This window comes from Suillus plorans, assembly GCF_016647745.1.
Source record: "Suillus plorans strain S12 chromosome Unknown HD556scaffold_42, whole genome shotgun sequence".
Taxonomy (NCBI): domain Eukaryota; kingdom Fungi; phylum Basidiomycota; class Agaricomycetes; order Boletales; family Suillaceae; genus Suillus; species Suillus plorans.
In genome coordinates this window covers 157,363-175,567 of record NW_024537426.1, presented here as the reverse complement: position 1 = coordinate 175,567, position 18,205 = coordinate 157,363, and the positions used below count along the sequence as shown (strand labels likewise).

The window sequence follows — 18,205 nt, the reverse complement described above, 5'->3', positions numbered from 1 at the left end:
GCGGATGTTTTTACCTTTGGTGTTGCGCTTCTGGTCGCGCTTTGCAGCTACATAGGCTAGGCCTCTTTCATGAGGTCCACCGTCTCATTGTCCTCCTCAGGTTCCGTTTGTGCGACTGTGTGCACGAACGCAGACGAGCCTACTTCAATTACTGCGTCGATCTCGTCGAACGCGCGATAGAAAAGTCCTGCTGTCGCGCCTGCGCTAGCGGTCGTATCCGGTGTAGCGCGGTTTGCGTAGTGTCGATCTAGTCGCTCCTTGAGTATTCCTCGTCCTGGAATCCACTCGCCATTTGGCAAAACAAGCTTGCGCGTCTCCTCGCTAACCTTACATTTACCCGCGTCGATGTACCTTTGTTTCTCCGTGCAACGAGCATAATAATGTTCGAGACTGCCACAAAAGGCACAGTCGTTGAATGCAGACGCCTCGCTTATATTCGCGCTTGGTTACCATACCTTGCGCGGGCGATTGCGCTGACGTGGTAGCTGCAACTAGATTAGTGAATGATGCTGCCGTTGGCGCGCTAATCGTTGCGCTTGACGCGGGCGCATTCGCCGGTAACACGAACTGTCCAGCTGTAAAAATGTTCATGAACGGGTATGGATCCTGCGGGTAATGATCAGGGAATTTAATCATGAGGCGCGTGCGGATCAGCGCCTGGGTATCCTTGGGGATTCCTTCCATGAATATGCGATCGCGCTCGGCTTTCCAATGCGATCTTCTGCCAATAGCGGCTGCATGACCTTCTTAAATGCGCGAAGGTAGTTGCTTAGCTCTTGGTATGAGGGCATCGATTTGTTCGCGTATTCATGCGCGATGGCTTGTAGATCAGCGAGCGCGTAGCGCCTCTTGCCATCCCATCCAGGATACATTACCTTTACCTCTTTTAAGAACGCGTTGTAATCGCTTACTTGCGCCTCTGGCATGCCTCCCCAAAGTTCTCGGTCATCGCGCTCTAGGTAGCGGATGATACCTTTGATGCGATCGAGCCCTTGTAGACCTACATCATCAGCGAGCTGCTCGTATAGGTCGATAAAATCTGCGAGGTTGTCCGTGGTGCCGTCAAATTTAGGCGCGTCCGTTGTTCCACGGACAGGCATTCTGGTTCTTGCTGTGGTCATGACAGGCGGTTGGGATATTGCGGGCGCTGAGGTCTTCTGATTGATTGGCGCTTGGTGCGCGTATACGAAGGGAAGGTTTGTTATAACAGTGCCGCCTGGGATTGAAGGCGGCGCGCGCGGGGTTTCGAAGGCTTCTTGCTTGATCTTTGGTATTCCCACTGTAGGAAGCGCGTTCTCGTGCGCCGGGATGCTGGCGCGTTAAGCGGGGTGTTGCTAGAATCTGTTAGTTCGGTTAGCGCGCTTAGCGCTGATAGGTTAGAAGAAATGAAAGGGGGTTGATTGGGCGTGTGGAGGAACGCTCCGGGAAGTTGGCTTCTTGGGTTATCTATTGCTTCAAAGTCGTCGGACGACTCTTCTTTGACAGATTCTTCCGGCGATGGCGTGACTGGCGATATCGGCTGTCTAGGCGCGCGCTAAGAGCGCTAGATCTGGTCGTGGCGGTTCTGAGATGTTGCGCGAGCGACCGCGCGGGGTTGAAGAATAAGGGTCCTGGTAGAATTGATTCAATTGCTCTGTCGAATGCGGCGATGGCTTCTTCTCTAGCTCTGCGACGACTGTTGGGTCTGAGTACCCGACCGGTTGTCTCAGAAGTGTCCCTCGCGGTGGGCTCCAGTTGAAGGTGAGGAATCTTGACTGTGGGTGAAAACACTAAAAGAAAGGGGGCTCTACAGCAAGACCTGGATACGAGAATACAACTCGACCCAAAGGACAGCTACTGAGAGAAGTTCCTCGCGAATAAGGTGGAGGGAAACTGTCAACTAGACGGGCGCTGGTAGGCGCGGAAGTAACGCGCACGAAGGCGCGCGTAGCGATATGAAGGCGCGCGTGAGCGCGCGAGGCGCGCGAGATGCGAGAGGTGCGCGCGTATGCGGGAGCGCACTTATGAGTGATAAGGGATATGGTTTCAAGTATAGTAGAGGCGCGAGCTGTAGCAGATGGAGAAGTATAATCAGATTTCTAGTACTAAGGTGCACTATACAACTTGCAGTATACTGTGATAAATGGGGAAAAGTAGTACCGAAGTAAAAGAACTTCCCTCTATTTAAGAAGGGAGATAGCGCTATGCGGCGCTTCCGAGCGCGGTACCGAACCGAGTAACCATATCAACTCTAAATATAATCTAAAGTCTAAGATAGACTTTCTGTATGTAAGCGCGGGATCGGACCGAGTGCACATCAATTCAATGAAAGAGATAAGAATAACGCACCAGCAAATCAGTGAGGACATAGGACGGATCGGACGGGTAGGCACGAGAAGACCTAAGGGGAGGCGCACGGACGCGCGCGGAAGCGCGCGAGTGCGTATGAGGCGCGCGAACGAGGCGCGAACGTATGGCGCGCGCGCGGGAGCGTGTATGACTGATCCTTCGGATAAGAGCTGGAATATGTAAGGAATATGTGGTTCGTGGGACCATATGTCCGGCATTGAGAGGCGCGAGTCTCTACAGCGTCCAGATAACTTGGAGCTCTCCGGGTCGGAAACCCCCATGGATTCCAGCAGGACTGCAGGCTCGTCATTCGCATTCTCGGTTGCACCACTTGCAACAAAGTCTCTGCAGGATGCTCAGAGAACCCAGCGGTTTCCTCGGCGAATACTGTACGCACATCTGATTGATGATCATAAATCAAATGACCTGCAACACCAGGCACGGGGCCATCTTCAGGGTACTCGTCCATGATGTCCTCGTCCAAACGCACGTTCCGGTATAAGTGATTGTGCGCGCAGAGCCATCGAAGGAATGCCCATACCAACTTCTTGCGTACCTGAAACATTGTCTTCAATGACTTGTCGGTCAGTTTTGTGGGTCCAACAAAGACGACGGACAGCATGCCATTGATATCAGCGGGTGTGCGAGGAAGAACTGTTACTGTAGAGATCACATTAGTTTCATGCGCACATGTATTACCATGCAGAATGAACAGCTGGGCTGCGTCTGTCGACTGATATAGTCGAGTGACATGAGCTGTATTGCGATAAACAGCGCATACCATTTCTTCAACCCAAGTGAGGTCACGAAACTGGTGTGGGAGATGTCCTCGATAAAGATGGTTGGCCAAAGCGAGACGCGGGACCTTTGCATGACTCAGAGATGAAAAACAATCCGCGCAGACATTTAAGGATGCACGGAGATTGGTCTGAGTGGTCACCCCAGCTTTGTCGAGCATGACGCCATTGAGCCATGGAGTCGTATATAAATTCAGAGGACACGCACTGAACAACACAATTGCGGAGAATGAACGCATCTTCCAACATGAGGACGTCAAGGTGCATAGGCAGGGCGGATGTCTGTGGATCAGGTTCAATGTCACACACCCTTGTATCTTGAGTCTGACGGGAGCATACTGCGCACACCTTACCCGGTTGCCAACACGTTGCATCCCTGTAGTTGCGCAGACAATCTAAAACCACCTTGCGAGGGACTACAGTTGGCAATCTGGAGGATATTTCAGCGCGACCTTGCACCATCTGTGCAGCTAACATTTCTTTGACAGATCTGCGTGCATCCTGTTGCTTCTGACGGAGAGTGAGTAGAGGTTGCTGGAGGTGGGTGACAAGCAAAGTAGAATATTCAGCCCCAAGCACATCAGTTATCATGCGATCGCGCGTGCTCAGAACCACAAAGGGAATAACGCTCAACACTGCAACAAGGAAGGAGTAATTATCGAGGGAGTCTAAATACCATAGCCGTCTTTGAATATGTTGCACGATGGCAGCGCAGCTCTTCCGTCGCGATAGACGTTTCGTGACAGGACGCAAGGAGTGTGGAAGACTCTGGATGCAAGCAATCAGTTCCGCTTTAGTCAATTTGGAGAGGCGAGGGATCAGATCTTTCACCGGAAGGTGGCGCCAATTCAGAGTGTCCACCACGTTACTGTCTGAGGAGGATGGTTCAGGGTTCAGGGTACAGTTTTCGTTTACAGGTTGTGGTTTAACGGAATCAATGAGTAGCTTGGCAGGACGCCGAAGTGCTGAGGCAACGACCCTGCCATACAAGAGGTCCAGATAGCAACAGATCACAGTGTACCGCGAAATTGTTGAGCATTGGCTTTGCAGTGCGGGTAGACAGAGCGAATACAGGTCAGCGTCAGCCAACGAGCTCAACTGCGCCCGCACGTGGGAATAGTGAGACAACAAAGCCGCCTGGGCCGGTTCACGAGCACGCCTCTTGCATGCATAGGGGGCAGGGAGATGACGAGCTGCGTCCACAATGATAGAAGCCGGCAGGTCTGTCAGGGATGTTGTCAGGTGAGCCTCACTTGACCCGAACCAAGCAGGATCTGTGTTGATAACAGCAGGCAGAGTGCGAAGGAGTGCTTCAGATACGCTATGTTCAGTCATGGTAATAGATATTCAAGAGAGATTTTAGTTGCAGGCAAGCGAGATTGAAAAAGGGATCTTGGACCCATGTGATTATAGTAGATGACCAACTGGCGTGAGACACGGACACAGCCGGACCCTTGTTTCAGGCGTGGCGTGCTCACAATGTAGAAAAAGACTTGGCAGGAAAGTATATAGGAGACATCAACGGCAAGCACATTGAGTTGTAGAGGACATGTACAAAATCGCGCCAGATACTGAGCATTCATGAGCCAGCAGGGCGCCTGGCTCTATGGGGAATGAAAGGATGCCGAATGTCGAAGATGTTGATGGCTCGCTGGAAAAGGAATGAGTGAGGATATGAACTACTAGAAGGAACTGACCCTCCAGGTCGCCATGTCGAACTCCATGACCAATTGATTGTATTTGACGCCTTTGGCGCGTTCTTCGTGAGGACAAGGTTGGCAGCGGGCTGATTGAAGTCAATGGAGGGTCACATGGCGGAAGGCACGACTCACCAACCAAGGGTTCACCGTTCTCTGCTACTCGGAAGGAGCAGGTCCCGTCACGGACGAGAAATGAGAGGTGATAAATGTTCTCCACGGATTGTCCAAAGTCACATGGACCGATGACGAGTCGGAAGAGGTTGATCGCTTCAACTGTGTCTAGAAGGCGGGAAATCTAAGTGGTACAGTAAAACCAGAGTATTTGATAATCAGAGCGAAGCGGCGTACCTCATCGACACGCACGCGAAGCTCATCGTCGGAATTCATATAAGCTGATCAGTGTAGGCAAACAGGGGAGCCGCGAGCATGGAGCATGGGAAGGTCGGCTTAAATTTGACGGTGACTGGATAGCCACTGCAGATTTCAAAAAGAAAGGCGAACAAAAAATTTTTGGGGCAAGGGGCTGGAATGACAGACAGCTGAGGCTAGTTGGAACATAGGAGAAAGGATGAGATCACTGGTATGTCTAAGGAACCACAAGTCGCCGAGGCCATCATCTGCAGGCGGGACGCTCAAGTAGCACACAAAGAGCAAGTTGAGTAGTGATGTGTGTGAAGAACGAAGTAAAAGTTTTATGAGCTTAAGCGGATGCTCGCAGAGTATCACGGAGAACGCACTGGCTCGGCAGAAATAAAGACAAAGAGAGGCAAAAAAAGTTTTTATTGTGGGAATCTAGGCCTGGCGAAAGGATCGAGGACGGTATTTGCCGAAAAATGTATAGCAGATAAGAACAAGGTTAAGGTTGCAAGAGCTGGTAGTGAGAAATTAGACGTATGAGACCGACAAAGACCCTCCTCTACTAACGTGGGAGTCGGGGAATCTTGTTGTACTTTATCGTCTTTTAGCGGTTTTTCTGTGATTACATAGAATTATCTAAATTACAATGTTTTATGAAAATTATGCCCGGGAGGGTTTTCCTGATGCCATTATGTCCGACTCCAAGAAAAAATACAAGTCGTCCAGTCAACCACGAGCTGTATCTGCTTCTGAGTAGGTCCAAACTGTTCTCTAACCACCCGACCTAATCACCACTCAGAATTGCTCGTAATTTGGATAATTTTGAAACATGGTCGTCACATCAATGTTGTGAACAAGTTTCTCTCTCTGACCCCCCTGAATTTCAAGAGGATGTGAACAATCTCTTTGGTACCACAAATCGAATTCCCCGCTCCTGGTTAGACAGGGTAAGCGGCGCGTATCATATCAACTATCAAATCTCCATTATCATGGTGTTCATGCAATGCAACCTGTGCAGTCTTTTGACTGTAGCCCAGGTTTTGCCAAGTTTATAGCACTAAGCAGATGCTTCACGAACAGCACCAGAACTCTTCTCCGTCGACCAGAGTGCAAGCAACGAACTATTTGAAGACGTATGTGTCGTTTTCAGTGCATGGAAGCATTTGGCACAAATGAGGAGTTCCAAAGAGAAATGGTCTGAGGTGGACTTCGTGGCTAACGTGTGAAGCATTAGTTGAACATCAAAATACAAGGCTCTGACATATTACAGATACAACGTACTCTGAACTTCTGGAATCAGAGAAAGCACCTTCCGGTATGTCCCATCTCTTATACATTTGTAGTTAAGCCACTTACGAACGACATCAGGGTGCAATGCGCGATTTCGCTCCCACAACCGCAAGACACATTTCAAACGCCTTCGATGTGCCCCGTGTATTGAATACGAAGACCGTCATCCCTGACTGCGCAATCTTCATTCCCACTTCATGAACTCAACCATTGTCGCATTCTACCAAATCACCATTCACAATCATTATAATGTAAAAAGCACGGGTTCTAGTCAATTATAAAGGTCTATCTTAGGGATAAAAAATAGCGACGGACTCTATCCCGCCTGGATGCTGATATCTATATGATCTATGGTATATGTTCCCCAGGAATGGTAAGCCACCCTTCTTCGTTCTATTTTATGGTGATGCGAGAGTCTTCAATGCTTCCTGTATTTTCGCCTCCTCTTGCGCCCATGAAGGCACAGGGATCCTGTATGTATCTCCGACCCGGGCGTATGAAATATCGCCCACACGCGCGACAGGCTTGAACTTCGTGAGGTCGACGGCACCTCTGCTCGTGAGCATGTCTTTGCGCACGTGGAAGTACTTTACGTGCGCGAGGATGAGCGTGCTGTTGTGCTCGCCTGTGACTGGGTGGGTAATATCTATCGATTTGTAGAGCTGTAGAGAGGCGATGTTGTTAGCAAGCGAGCGGGCTAGGCATGAGATTTAATTACCTCGCATTCCATGCTAAAAGCGCTCTCCTTGACGCGCGAGGCTCTTATTTGCACCTGAACGCGTGATTGTTAGTCGATATGTGGAATGATGAAGGTGCACGCGTACGCATTTCTCCTTTGTCAGACCGCTGAGAGCCCACTCGTCGAACTCGGAGGAGCGTCTACGGCAGTCGAATTTGCATTCTCGACGAATGCCTCGCTGATGATGTTCACGGCGAACCCTTGGCCGTTTTTCAGGTTCGCGGTCGTGTCCTTGAGGCTGCCCGTAGCATTGTGGTTGATCGCGAATGAGATGACAGGCGGGTAGTTCGTGACCTATGGGAAGAGGTTATTAGACCATTAGAGGGATGCGTTGTTTGTCGCGCTGCTTACTGTGTTGAACCAACTGGTGGATGCAAGCCAGGTAAGCATGCAGAATGTGTTAGATTATGGACGCGTGTCTTACCTGAAGGGTGCCAGGCTCTCTACGCCATCCTCGCTGATAGTGGATACGAGTGACATGGGGCGTGGTAGAACGCCTGAATTCAAGAGCTTGTTGAGGTTGCTGTCGATCACGGTCACGATCGCGGCTGATAAACAGGTAAAAAAGGTACGTACGTCTTGTCCATTTCTGCTGTGCTGTAAACTTTCCAGCCTGCAGATTCGCCTGCAAGCCAGTCTTTTCCGGCAGGAGTGGCGTCGACTCTCTGGCCATATGTCCAGGATGGATTGGGTGATTGGGTGGTGGTGGAGTAGGAGGTGGTATCGAATGGAGGGATGTACATTGTTGGTGGATTAGCTGGATGAAGACAGCAAGACTGACGCTGTATTTATAGTTACATGGTCGCAAATATTGAGGCCAGTCTTCATGCGTATGAGGTCGAAGCACTGATAACGGATGACGCTGACTGCTTGGCTTACAATACTATCTCATAAGGACGCAAGTTGGGGATCGGACGACTCGGCGCTTGCGGATGATGGATGAACGCATAGAACCGTGTCGAGTCCGTGATCGCATTACAGACTCAGTGCTAGATATGTCAGAACTTACAAATGGATCAGGTGCTTCTACGGTGATAGACCGGTCGACACCACTAAGACGGTTAGAAGCAGCCAAACAACGACATAAGGGCAGGCATTAGTAAGCACAGGTCTGAACTTTGGCCCGTGTTGCTGCCACGGGGCTATCTCAAATCGTAACGGTGTTTGCGCACCAGTCCCCAAGCTCGAGTCCCTTTCCCCTTGAAATATGCTAATTGCAGGTAAACTTATTGAGTCACTCGATTTTTCAACACACATGGTCAACCATAGTTACTCAATCTCAAACAAAGGTGCCTTTTGGAAATATGGCGTGCAACATCTGAATATCATGTTCGGCCAGGATCAATTGTGCGTCTTCCGCTCCATCATGTCTCTAGAGACGTTCTCCTCGATATACGTTCATTGGGTATCTATTGTTCCGGACCAGTTGAAATCCACCAACATGAATCCGGGCTGCAGTCCTTTTTTACCATAATATTTGTGTCTCGGATGTCTCCATGAATATAGCCTCGTTAATGAAGAGTGGAGTTCCGTAGCGAGCGCATCGTGATGAGGGTACTAGAAACAAGTCCGAACTTTCGAGTTCATGGACCAGTAACTTTGTATTAGCCGATCATAGTATATACGCAATGATAATATGCAGGTGCTTATGTCGAGGAGGACTGTCAAAAACCTCAAACATTCCATCCACAGGTGATAATGATTGCTTGTGACTTAGTTCGAGCTCGTTGACAATCTTGAGATTACGCTCGAAATTGTCATCGACAGGTAGGTCGACCTTCCAAATTATTAGATCGTCAGCATCTGATTGTAGGTATCGCTGTATCAGATCACTTACCTTCCATAGCTCGAGATCCTTAGCATCAACAGCATCGAATTCATGCTTATTCTTTTCCTTGATCAAATTTTTCAGGTCACCAACAATCTCCGTCGATACAATCTTGATCGGGAATATGTACCAGGGGTGGTCGCCAAAGACTAAGCAGTTGAGGTTGATCAACAAGTGGCCGGCCTGGTGAGGAATGCCTTGATCACACCGCAATTAGTATGGATGAAAGATAGGCAATATCTGCAGACAACTCACCAGCAGGTAGTAGCGGCTGGACAAGAATATGCAGGTGCATAGGCTGCGGAGGACTGTCAAAAACCTTGAGCATTTCATCCACGGGCGATAATGATTTCTTGTGATCTAATTGGAGCTCATTGAGATTACGCTCGAAAGTGTCGTCGAGAAGTAGGTCGACCTTCCAAATTATCAGATCACTCACCTTCCATAGCTCGAGATCCTTAGCATCAGCAGCATCGAATTTATGCTTATTCTTTTCCTTGATTAAATCTTTCAGGTTACCAACAATCTTCGTCGATGAAATCTTGACCGGGAATATGTTCCTGGGGTGGTCACCTAAGACTAAGCAGTTGAGGTTGAATTTAGATATCATTGAGAACAAGAGTAGGTGACGCGGGTTGCACCGTCACTGCGTGTTGTCCAAAAATTCCGACAGCTTAAAGGTGGCTGAGAATCTGGGGGTGCTACCGTTAACATGGAGTGGGTCTTATAGCTTGGATTTCGTCGCCCCTTACCTTAGATGACAATTTCGCCTTAGATAGTGTTGATCGATCGGTCTACACTGCCGCTTGCACGATTATCGCATCGCTGACAGTCTGAGGTAGCGGGTGTTGGCCTTATGGTGAGCTATGTCAATTGAGTCGGAAACCTCACCCTTCAAAGTACTGAGTCTTGACGGCGTCAACAATGGCTCAATTAAGCTGGCACAGGTTTTGGTGTTTCACAGCGTCACATGAACCAGGGGCCAGCACTATAGGCTCCACCAGGAGAAAACTCTAGCAAGGAGATCCAATCGGAGTGGGGTTTAATGATTTGGGTGAGTGGCTCGCCAGTTTTTCCCTGCCAGACAATGACCTCTCCGTTAAAATCAACGCTTGCCATCTCGTGATACTGCCAATTCCCACAAGTGATTCCGTGAGCTTTGACATTTTACCGGAGGTTGATGGCGTTGGGCGCGGTCGAGTTGGACTTTGGAGTGACTAGAGGGTATCCTTCTGCGGAGGTGGCGGCATTGTGCGTTTTATGACGCCTGCCTTATTTTGATAGACGCACAGGACACCGTGCAGGCTGTTCACTTCCATCACCGTCGCGATAAGAATGCACTCCAGTCATCCTCGACAGTATACCTACCCTCCAGCGCCTAACTGCATACACGTGTCCGACTCTTGTCTCCACAGCTGCCGGAGTGTATCCCATCGCATCCAATCGGGAGTTGGTCCTTTCAAACGGTTGAGAAATGAGTGAGAACGGGCTGGAGCCTCGTCCGACGTCGTCGGGCACAGCGCAGCCTGACTTTACAATTACATACGGCAGATGTTGCCGAGCTGTCACGTGCTTACTGTCCCAAACAGAGTACAACCTAGCCCCCCGTGGTGCCGAGTAGGGCTCCGTGAAAAACTACCTAGTTTTTGACGTTGGAGTTTTTGACAGGTTTTTAACATGTTTTTAACGAGTCGATAACTCGGGGTTGATATTGGGGTGTCAAAAACTAAAATATATATGTATATGATCTCGGGAACATAGCCTATCGAATTCTCCATCCGAACATCCGAAATCACCGAAAAATCGTTAAGATATGACCGACAATCTGTCAACTACCGTCCAATTGAGCGTTCGGCTGAATCGGCTCAATGATTACAACAAAAATTTACCTTGATGAGCTTCTTCGAGGACATTGGGCGCAACAACGCACAGTTGAGCCACCTCCGAAAGGCACTCGCACAACTTCCACATAGTATCCCCCTCGGAAACTCCAAATATAATTTTGAGCACTATGCTCCAGATCCGGAGAGGGTCGAACTCTATGGCAGTACCGAAGCCGCACTGAATAATGTGCTCGAGGTCACATTTGCACCCAGAGGCCGGAAGGATGAGTCGGCACCGTGTCCATTCGAGTTTCAAGATGTCCCGTAGACCAAAAGGCCTCCCTCAAAACCAACAGTTAAGTTTCGTGACCTGGAAAGTACTCTTTTCGATGTCGATCTCGATAGCAATGGTCAGAAAAGGAAACACGACAACTCCGAGTCGCAAGCAGAGGCTAACCCGGAGCCGCAGGACTCTAATTCAGACTCGGAGGACAATTGGTTGGAGGAGAGCGAGGACCCGGAGATTGAGCGTGATCCAATGTACTGGTCTTGTGATACGAGAGTACTTGTGGGTAGCGAGGATGCTCATCTTGATGCTCCTCGATTGTTGGACTTACTATCAGAGAAGCCGGTGGAAGGGGCAAGCAGGACACCTCAACTACAGGATAGCACAGTTCCAACGCCTCCGGGAGGGCCTGTACAGTGGGCATTTGCATTACCGTAGCGAAAAAATGTCAAAATGACCTGAAAAAACGCATTTTTTGAGTCTGTCAAAAACTGGTCAAAAACTAGTTTTTAACTCGTGTCAAAAACCCCTCGAGGGTGGGGGTGAGTTAAAAACTCGTCGTTAACTCCGTGGGTAGTTTTTCACGGAGCCCTAGTGCCGAGTCTGCCGACTGGTCTATCACCTAAGTTAGGTGATGGGAATTATAGGTGCATAGTTGATCCAATTGTAAATCTCAGTAGCTGACACTGATCCGATCACGGACGCGACACCAGCTGTTTACCATTATGCGTTCATCCATGATCTGCGAGTCCGATCCACAACTTGCGTCCTCCGTTTCGTAAGCCAAGCAGTCACCATCATCCGTTATCAGCACTTCGACCTCATGCGTGAAGACTGGCCTCGACCATGTAACTATAAAAACAGGGTCGGTCTTGCTGTTTTCATCCAGCTCATCCACCAACCATGTACATCCCTCCATTCGATACACCTCCTACTCTACCACCACCCAATCACCCAATCCATCCTGGACGTACGGCCAGAAAGTCGACGCCACTCCTGCCGGAAAAGACTGGCTTGCAGGCGAATCTGCAGGCTGGAATGTCTATAACACAGCAGAAATGGACAAGGCGTACGTACTCCTCCATCTGTTGATTAGCCGCGATCGTGACCGCAATCCACAGCAATATTAGGAAGCTCTTGAATTCAGGCATTGCACCACGCCCCATGACGATCGTATCTACGATCAGCGAGGATGGCGTAGAGAACCTGGCATCGTTCAGGTAAGACGCGCTTTCATGATCTATTGCGTTCTGCGCGCTTACCTGGCTATCTACCAGTTGGTTCAACACAGTGAGCGGCAATACAACAAACAACGCGTCCCTCTAATGTTTAACCTCTTCCTATAGGTCACGGACTATCCGCCTGTCATCTCATTCGGAATCAACCGAAACCCTGCGGGCCGCCTAAAAGACACGACCAGGAACTTGAAGAACGGCCAAGGGTTCGCCGTGAACATCATCAGCGAGGCGTTTATCGAAAATGCCAATGCGGCTGCCGTAGACGCTCCTCCCGACGTCGACGAGTGGACTCTCAGTGGTTTGACAAAGGAGAAATGTGTACGCTTGCACGTTCATGATACGATATATGCGCTAACGACGACGTGTTTAGGTGCAAATAAGAGCCTCACGCGTCAAAGAAAGCGCTTTAGTATGGAATGCGAGGTAATTCCATTTCACGCCTAGCCCGCTCGCTCGCTAACAACGTCGGTTCCCAACAGTTGTACAAATCGATAGACATCACGCATCCAGTCACAGGCGAGCACACCAGCACGCTCATCCTCGCGCACGTCAAGTACTTCCACGTGCGCAAAGACATGCTCACAGGCAGAGGTGCTGTCGACCTCATAAAGTTCAAGCCTGTCGGACGTGTGGGCGATATCTCATATGCCCGGGTTGGAGATACATATAGGATGCCTGTTCCATTATGGGCGCAGGAGGAGGGGAAGATACAGGAAGCATTGAAGACTCTCGCATCAACATGAAATAGAACGGAGAGTGGCTTACTATTTCTGGGGAACAAATACCATAGATCATATAGATATCAGCATCCAGGCGGGTCCGTCGTTATTTCTTATCCCGAAGATAGACCTTTATAATTGACTAGCTACAAGCCCTACTTTTACATCATAATAATCACGACTAATTTTCAACTTTTCAAACCTGATGTCCTTCAGAACTATCGACAATGATTGTGAACGCGCAGGCAGCTAGTACACACACGCGACATATGCATGTCAAATTGCTTTGTGGATGTGATCACGGCACGTAACAATTGCATCTGAAAGGATTACATGAATCATGAATGGCCTATATAGGGCTTCGTTGCTCGTGATGCAGGGGTGACATGTTGTAACCAATATGGTACCATACCAGTGCCCGTCTTACATATGATCTATGGTATATATTACCAAAAAATGGCTCCTTCGTTCTATCTCACAGTGATGCGTGAGTCGTCAATGCCTCCTGTATCTTCTCCTCATCCTGCGCCCATGATGGACGAGCGATCCTGTACGCATCTCCAACCCGGGCATACGAGATGTCGCCCAAACGCGCGACAGGCTTGAACTTTGCGAGGTCGATGACACCTTTCTCTGTGAGCACGTCTTTGCGGACGTGGATGTACTTGACGTGCGCGAGGATGAGCGTGTTGTTGTGCTCGCCTGTGACTGGGTGGGTGATGTCTATCGCTTTGTAGAGCTGTTGGGAGGTGGCGTTGTTAGCGAGCGAACGGACTCGGCGTGAAATGGGATTACCTCGCATTCCATGCTAAAAGCGCTTTCCTTGACGCGCGAGGCTCTTATTTGCACCTGAACGCACCGTTGTTAGCGCATATATCGTATGATGAAGGTGCACGCATACGCATTTCTCCTTTGTCAGACCGCTGAGAGTCCACTCGTCGAAGTCGCGAGGAGCATCTATAGCAGTCGCATTTGCGTTCTCGACGAATGCCTCGCTGATGATGTTCACAGTGAATCCTTGGCCGTTCTTCAAGTTTGTGGCCGTGTCTTTGAGCCGGCCTGGAGCGCTGTGGTTGACTGCAAAGGAGATGACAGGAGGGTAGTTCGTGACCTATGGGGAAGAGGTTATTGAACGATTGAAGAGACATTGTCTGTTGTATTGCTCACTGTGTTAAACCAACTGGTAGATGCAACCCAGGTAAGTGTGCGAAGTGTGTTCGATACCGGAGGTGTGTCTTACCTGAACGGTGCCAGGTTCTCTATGCCATCTTCGCTGATCGTGGACACGAATGCGATGGGGCGTGGTACGACGCCTGAAATCAAGAGCTTGTAGAGATCGCTGTCGATCGCGGTCAGATCGCGGCTTAACAACAGGTGGGGAGTACGTACATCTTGTCTGTTTCTGCTGTGTTGTAGACTTTCCACCCTGCAGATTCACCTTCGAGCCACTCTTTGCCGGCAGGAGTGGCGTCGACTTTCTGACCATACGTCCAGGATGGATTGGGTGGTTGGGTATAGGTGGAGTAGGAGAGAGTAGTATCGAATGCAGGGATGGACATGGTGGACTGGCTGGATGAAGAGTGCGAAACTAGCCCTGGATTTATATTTACATGGTTGCAAATTGAGCACGTACGAGGCTGATAACGGATGTATATCGATGAATCGGGATGACGCTGACTAGCGCTGACTAAATTACTTGGCTTACAAACGCTATCTGATAAGCACGCAAGATGGTACCATTCCCAGTAGTGAATGCTCGACGACCTCTAGCTGGACTAGTATATATTGCTTGCCGCGATAACGATAGAAAACACTTCTTTTTTTGAACAAGTGTCTTTCAAGATAGTAGGCGCTGTCATGGGCAGCTCGGTTCCTTCAGGCTTTGGGAAAATATCTCTCAAGCGTGATTGCAACGTCAAGAAGGGATGTAAACCTCGACGTTGTGAATGAAGGGAGATCATTGACACCAATTCCCAACTACTACTTGACTACTACTGGCCTGACCATTCCCATCCTGGTTACTGCCGCAGAGACTCCACGACGGCTTTGTCGAAGGGTTTAGATGGTCGAAATACTGCTTTTGTCGTAAGTTTCGGCGCGACTCAGCTAGTGTGACCAGCCGCGCAATCACGACAGGGCACGTGAAGGATTTGATGACCATCATCCCAGTCCTAATCAAGCACACTTCAGCCTATTATGCCTCCACTAAGTTCCATTTTACCCCCGTGGTGTGCCTCGTGTCCTGCCAGTGGCGTTTGATATGCAGATTAAGGCTGTGAAGAAGCAAAAAGGCCCGGTACAGGCACCTCTTGGATCAAGACACTCACAAGCTCTCGAGCAAGTTGTGCTCAACACCATCCACCCCGAGCAGAATGACGGAGGCAGAACATCCTGTCATCCGAATCACAACGACTAGTCAAACATTTAAAGGTCATGGAGATAGTATCTTTGCAGTTGCAGAATTCCCGGACAGACGCCGTATGGTGATGGCCTCGTGCGACAAGACCCTTCGTCTATGGGATCTAGAAGACGGTGACCCCGTGGAATGTCCTTGCTCACAGGCAAGCACCTGGACATATGTGTCCAACTCACGTCACCACAGCTTTCCATATGTAACCCAAAGAGTTCTTTCAACCTCTGTAGCGAGGAATTGCATGCTTTAGGTGTCGATGTGGAGGAAGACGAAGAAGGAAATCAATGCTAACTTACATACGTTGATTTCCACCTTATTGTCTCAGGCACCCATCTGCAACCCGGCCTTTCGCGAGATGAGATGACGAGGGGGTCGGGAGTCAGCGGCAAAGTACATACAGAAAGGTACCTTTGATAGCGGCACTTGTGAAGTACCCTCCAGCAGAGTGTCCTGTGGTAGAGGCACTCTCTAAGACCATCTCATCAAAAGCTCATGAGCTCAGCTGAAGATATGTCTTTCGTAGAGAATATTACACAAGTCGTCAAAACAGAGTGAGGGAAGATGGCGACGGTTCGCCAACCCGACAGCTGCCTCGTGAGACGTCGTGAGATGCGGAAGCGATCAGATGCCAGCAGCATAAATATATGGTGGCATGGATGACATCACCGACCTGCTTCCAAGTAAATGGCTTCCACCGTGGTTCCTGTATGGTGGGATCATATTCACCTGAAGAGATCTCAGATGAATGGGGTCCATGTCTTACTAGGGTGTCTAAGGAAAAAGTCAATGGGGTGAAGAGAAACCCACGATATACGCACTTCTGCAGCCTAAAGAAAGACACCAACAATCCCTCCAAAGTCTACCTCGACCGTGCTCCACATTGTCAGCATGCAGCCAGATGTCGAAGCTCGTTTCAAGCACCGCACTCCGTTGAGTTATTGAAGATCATGAGAGCGGCGCAAGCGCAGTCGCAGGTTTTCCCTATAGATGACAAGATGCTTCGGTTGTGGGACTTGAATACAGGTGTTGTGTATGGAGGGGCATCGCAGTGAGATGCGGCCACTAGCAGTATGGCAATGGGGCACTAGGAAAATGCTGCGACTGCTGCGCGACCACACACGAGCAAAATAAACGCGAAGAAAGGTGCCAATGACTGCGTCAGGTTTGAGACAATGCCCGCAACTACGCAGTCGTTCACTAAAAAGAAATAAAAATAACATTGTATGCGGAGGAATCAGACTACAATGCAATATGAAAGGTCGTTTAGTAACAAGGTAGTTGTTTGAGAGACCTGACTTGCAGACCGGGAGTACTGCGAATCTCGATGATATCGCCTGACCGTGACTTTGAGAGCGTGGATATACATATAAGGAATCGGAGCACCCTCCAGTCCATGGCTCGTTTGGAGGATAAGTACTGGGAGGTTCCAGTGATTAGCAGTAAGTAAGTACTTGTAGTTAATGCGCACTCACCGTTTAGGAACACCGCAGCAGTCGCATGCGGCAGTGGCGCAGCATTTTCACAATGCCCGTGGGAATGGTGGGGAAATTCCGAGGCTGTACCACGAAATTTAGTTGCATCTTGTGCACACAATCTTGGGAGTCTGTTGGATGGAGAAGTGATATTGCAGTAAGCTATATACACGCGTTCGAAGAAGTAACGTGGTGATAAGCTGGAGTAGCTGCTAGATACGAAAAACAACGGTATTCATGCAGGATAGACAGTCAGATTCGAGCGCTGGAAAGCACGGACTGCTCGACTTGATGCGATAGGATACATTCTGGAAGCTGTGAAGCCAAGAGTCGGACGCATGTATGCACTGCAGATGTGCATATTGTCGAGGACAGCGGGTATGACAATAGGGTGGGTGCATTACGGTGATGGAGGCGTGGGCACGAACAGGCGGCCTTAGATATTCCGGGCGTCCATTGAGCTGGGAAGCACCATAAAACGCACCATACACCCTGTGCAGCTTAGAGAAAGACATCATCCCTCCAAAGTTTAGCCTCGTCCGTATTCCATACCATCAACATCCAGTAAAATGTCGGAGCTCATTGCAATCACCACTCCCCTGCGATGGTTTAAAGGCCATGAAGAAGGCATAACTACAGTCGCAGTTTTCCCTGATAAACGTCGGATGGTTACGGGCTCGCCGACAAACGCTTCGTCTGTGGGACTTGAAGACAGGTGTTGCGTTGAAGAAGATGGAGGGGCATCGCAATCGGGTGTGGAGTTGGCGGTATCACGAGATGGGCAATTGATAGCAAGCGGTGATAGAGGGAGAGGTCATCGTCTGGCACGGAGAAACTGGCGAATTACTCACCAAAATCAAGCACACTCCAATTTGATCTCCTCGCTGGATTTTTTCCCGATGGAACAGTGCTGGCCACTGGTTCTATTACGAAAAAATGACGAAATTGGAATACCAAAACCTGGCAGCTGCAAGGAGATCCATCGAGTGTGATGCATATATCACTGCGTACGGTATTCACCGTCTGGAGAACTGCTTGCCGTCGCAACCAACATGATATTCAAATTTACAATTCAGGCACAGGAAACACGTCACATCATTCGGGTCACAAATCATGGAACTCTCACTCGTGTGGACGCCCGATGGCACACGCCTTCTCACAGGCGGCGATAGGAAGATCCTACTATACGCGAATGGGATACAAAAACTGGAAGCA

The 18,205-nt window shown here is 49.5% G+C and overlaps 8 protein-coding genes across 8 annotated transcripts; 2 read left to right on the top strand and 6 right to left on the bottom strand.

Annotated features, from left to right (window-relative positions):
* Window positions 1-2,740: 2,740 nt before the first annotated feature.
* Window positions 2,741-3,313, bottom strand: HD556DRAFT_1220896 (uncharacterized protein; the record flags this gene model as incomplete). Its single annotated transcript, XM_041296802.1, has 1 exon — window positions 2,741-3,313. A coding segment is annotated over one exon (573 nt), but the record flags the coding sequence as incomplete, so codon positions are not given.
* Window positions 3,314-4,704: 1,391 nt separating this feature from the next.
* On the bottom strand, window positions 4,705-5,212 carry HD556DRAFT_1445186 (Nse4 C-terminal-domain-containing protein; the record flags this gene model as incomplete). Its single annotated transcript, XM_041306892.1, has 4 exons — window positions 4,705-4,776; window positions 4,823-4,911; window positions 4,958-5,120; window positions 5,174-5,212. 4 exons carry the CDS (start codon window positions 5,210-5,212, stop codon window positions 4,705-4,707), a joined length of 363 nt encoding a protein of 120 aa, XP_041158365.1.
* A 1,658-nt stretch (window positions 5,213-6,870) lies between these two features.
* On the bottom strand, window positions 6,871-7,954 carry HD556DRAFT_1309859 (uncharacterized protein; the record flags this gene model as incomplete). The annotated part of the gene is made up of 6 exons (XM_041300334.1): window positions 6,871-7,134; window positions 7,191-7,244; window positions 7,317-7,505; window positions 7,563-7,575; window positions 7,636-7,734; window positions 7,788-7,954. The coding sequence occupies 6 exons, from the start codon at window positions 7,952-7,954 to the stop codon at window positions 6,871-6,873; spliced, it is 786 nt and encodes a 261-aa protein (XP_041158364.1).
* Window positions 7,955-8,823: 869 nt separating this feature from the next.
* On the bottom strand, window positions 8,824-9,649 carry HD556DRAFT_1445184 (uncharacterized protein; the record flags this gene model as incomplete). Its single annotated transcript, XM_041306891.1, has 4 exons — window positions 8,824-8,988; window positions 9,049-9,236; window positions 9,295-9,454; window positions 9,479-9,649. 4 exons carry the CDS (start codon window positions 9,647-9,649, stop codon window positions 8,824-8,826), a joined length of 684 nt encoding a protein of 227 aa, XP_041158363.1.
* Window positions 9,650-10,776: 1,127 nt separating this feature from the next.
* On the top strand, window positions 10,777-11,334 carry HD556DRAFT_1385382 (uncharacterized protein). The gene has a single exon (XM_041303365.1). The coding sequence runs from the start codon at window positions 10,933-10,935 to the stop codon at window positions 11,188-11,190; it is 258 nt and encodes an 85-aa protein (XP_041158362.1). The 5' UTR covers window positions 10,777-10,932; the 3' UTR covers window positions 11,191-11,334.
* A 758-nt stretch (window positions 11,335-12,092) lies between these two features.
* On the top strand, window positions 12,093-13,129 carry HD556DRAFT_1240600 (uncharacterized protein; the record flags this gene model as incomplete). Its single annotated transcript, XM_041298129.1, has 6 exons — window positions 12,093-12,217; window positions 12,270-12,368; window positions 12,426-12,438; window positions 12,495-12,716; window positions 12,768-12,809; window positions 12,866-13,129. Coding segments are annotated over 6 exons (765 nt in total), but the record flags the coding sequence as incomplete, so codon positions are not given.
* Window positions 13,130-13,514: 385 nt separating this feature from the next.
* On the bottom strand, window positions 13,515-14,792 carry HD556DRAFT_1272828 (uncharacterized protein). Its single transcript, XM_041299195.1, has 6 exons — window positions 14,495-14,792; window positions 14,346-14,444; window positions 14,273-14,285; window positions 14,007-14,216; window positions 13,901-13,954; window positions 13,515-13,844 (listed from the first exon to the last, which is right to left on the bottom strand). Exons 1-6 carry the CDS (start codon window positions 14,662-14,664, stop codon window positions 13,581-13,583), a joined length of 810 nt encoding a protein of 269 aa, XP_041158360.1. The 5' UTR covers window positions 14,665-14,792; the 3' UTR covers window positions 13,515-13,580.
* Window positions 14,793-16,281: 1,489 nt separating this feature from the next.
* HD556DRAFT_643282 (uncharacterized protein) lies at window positions 16,282-17,105 on the bottom strand. The gene is made up of 4 exons (XM_041311168.1): window positions 16,991-17,105; window positions 16,819-16,934; window positions 16,337-16,757; window positions 16,282-16,289 (listed from the first exon to the last, which is right to left on the bottom strand). The coding sequence occupies exons 2-3, from the start codon at window positions 16,911-16,913 to the stop codon at window positions 16,454-16,456; spliced, it is 399 nt and encodes a 132-aa protein (XP_041158359.1). The 5' UTR covers window positions 16,914-16,934; window positions 16,991-17,105; the 3' UTR covers window positions 16,282-16,289; window positions 16,337-16,453.
* Between the last annotated feature and the right edge of the window lie 1,100 nt (window positions 17,106-18,205).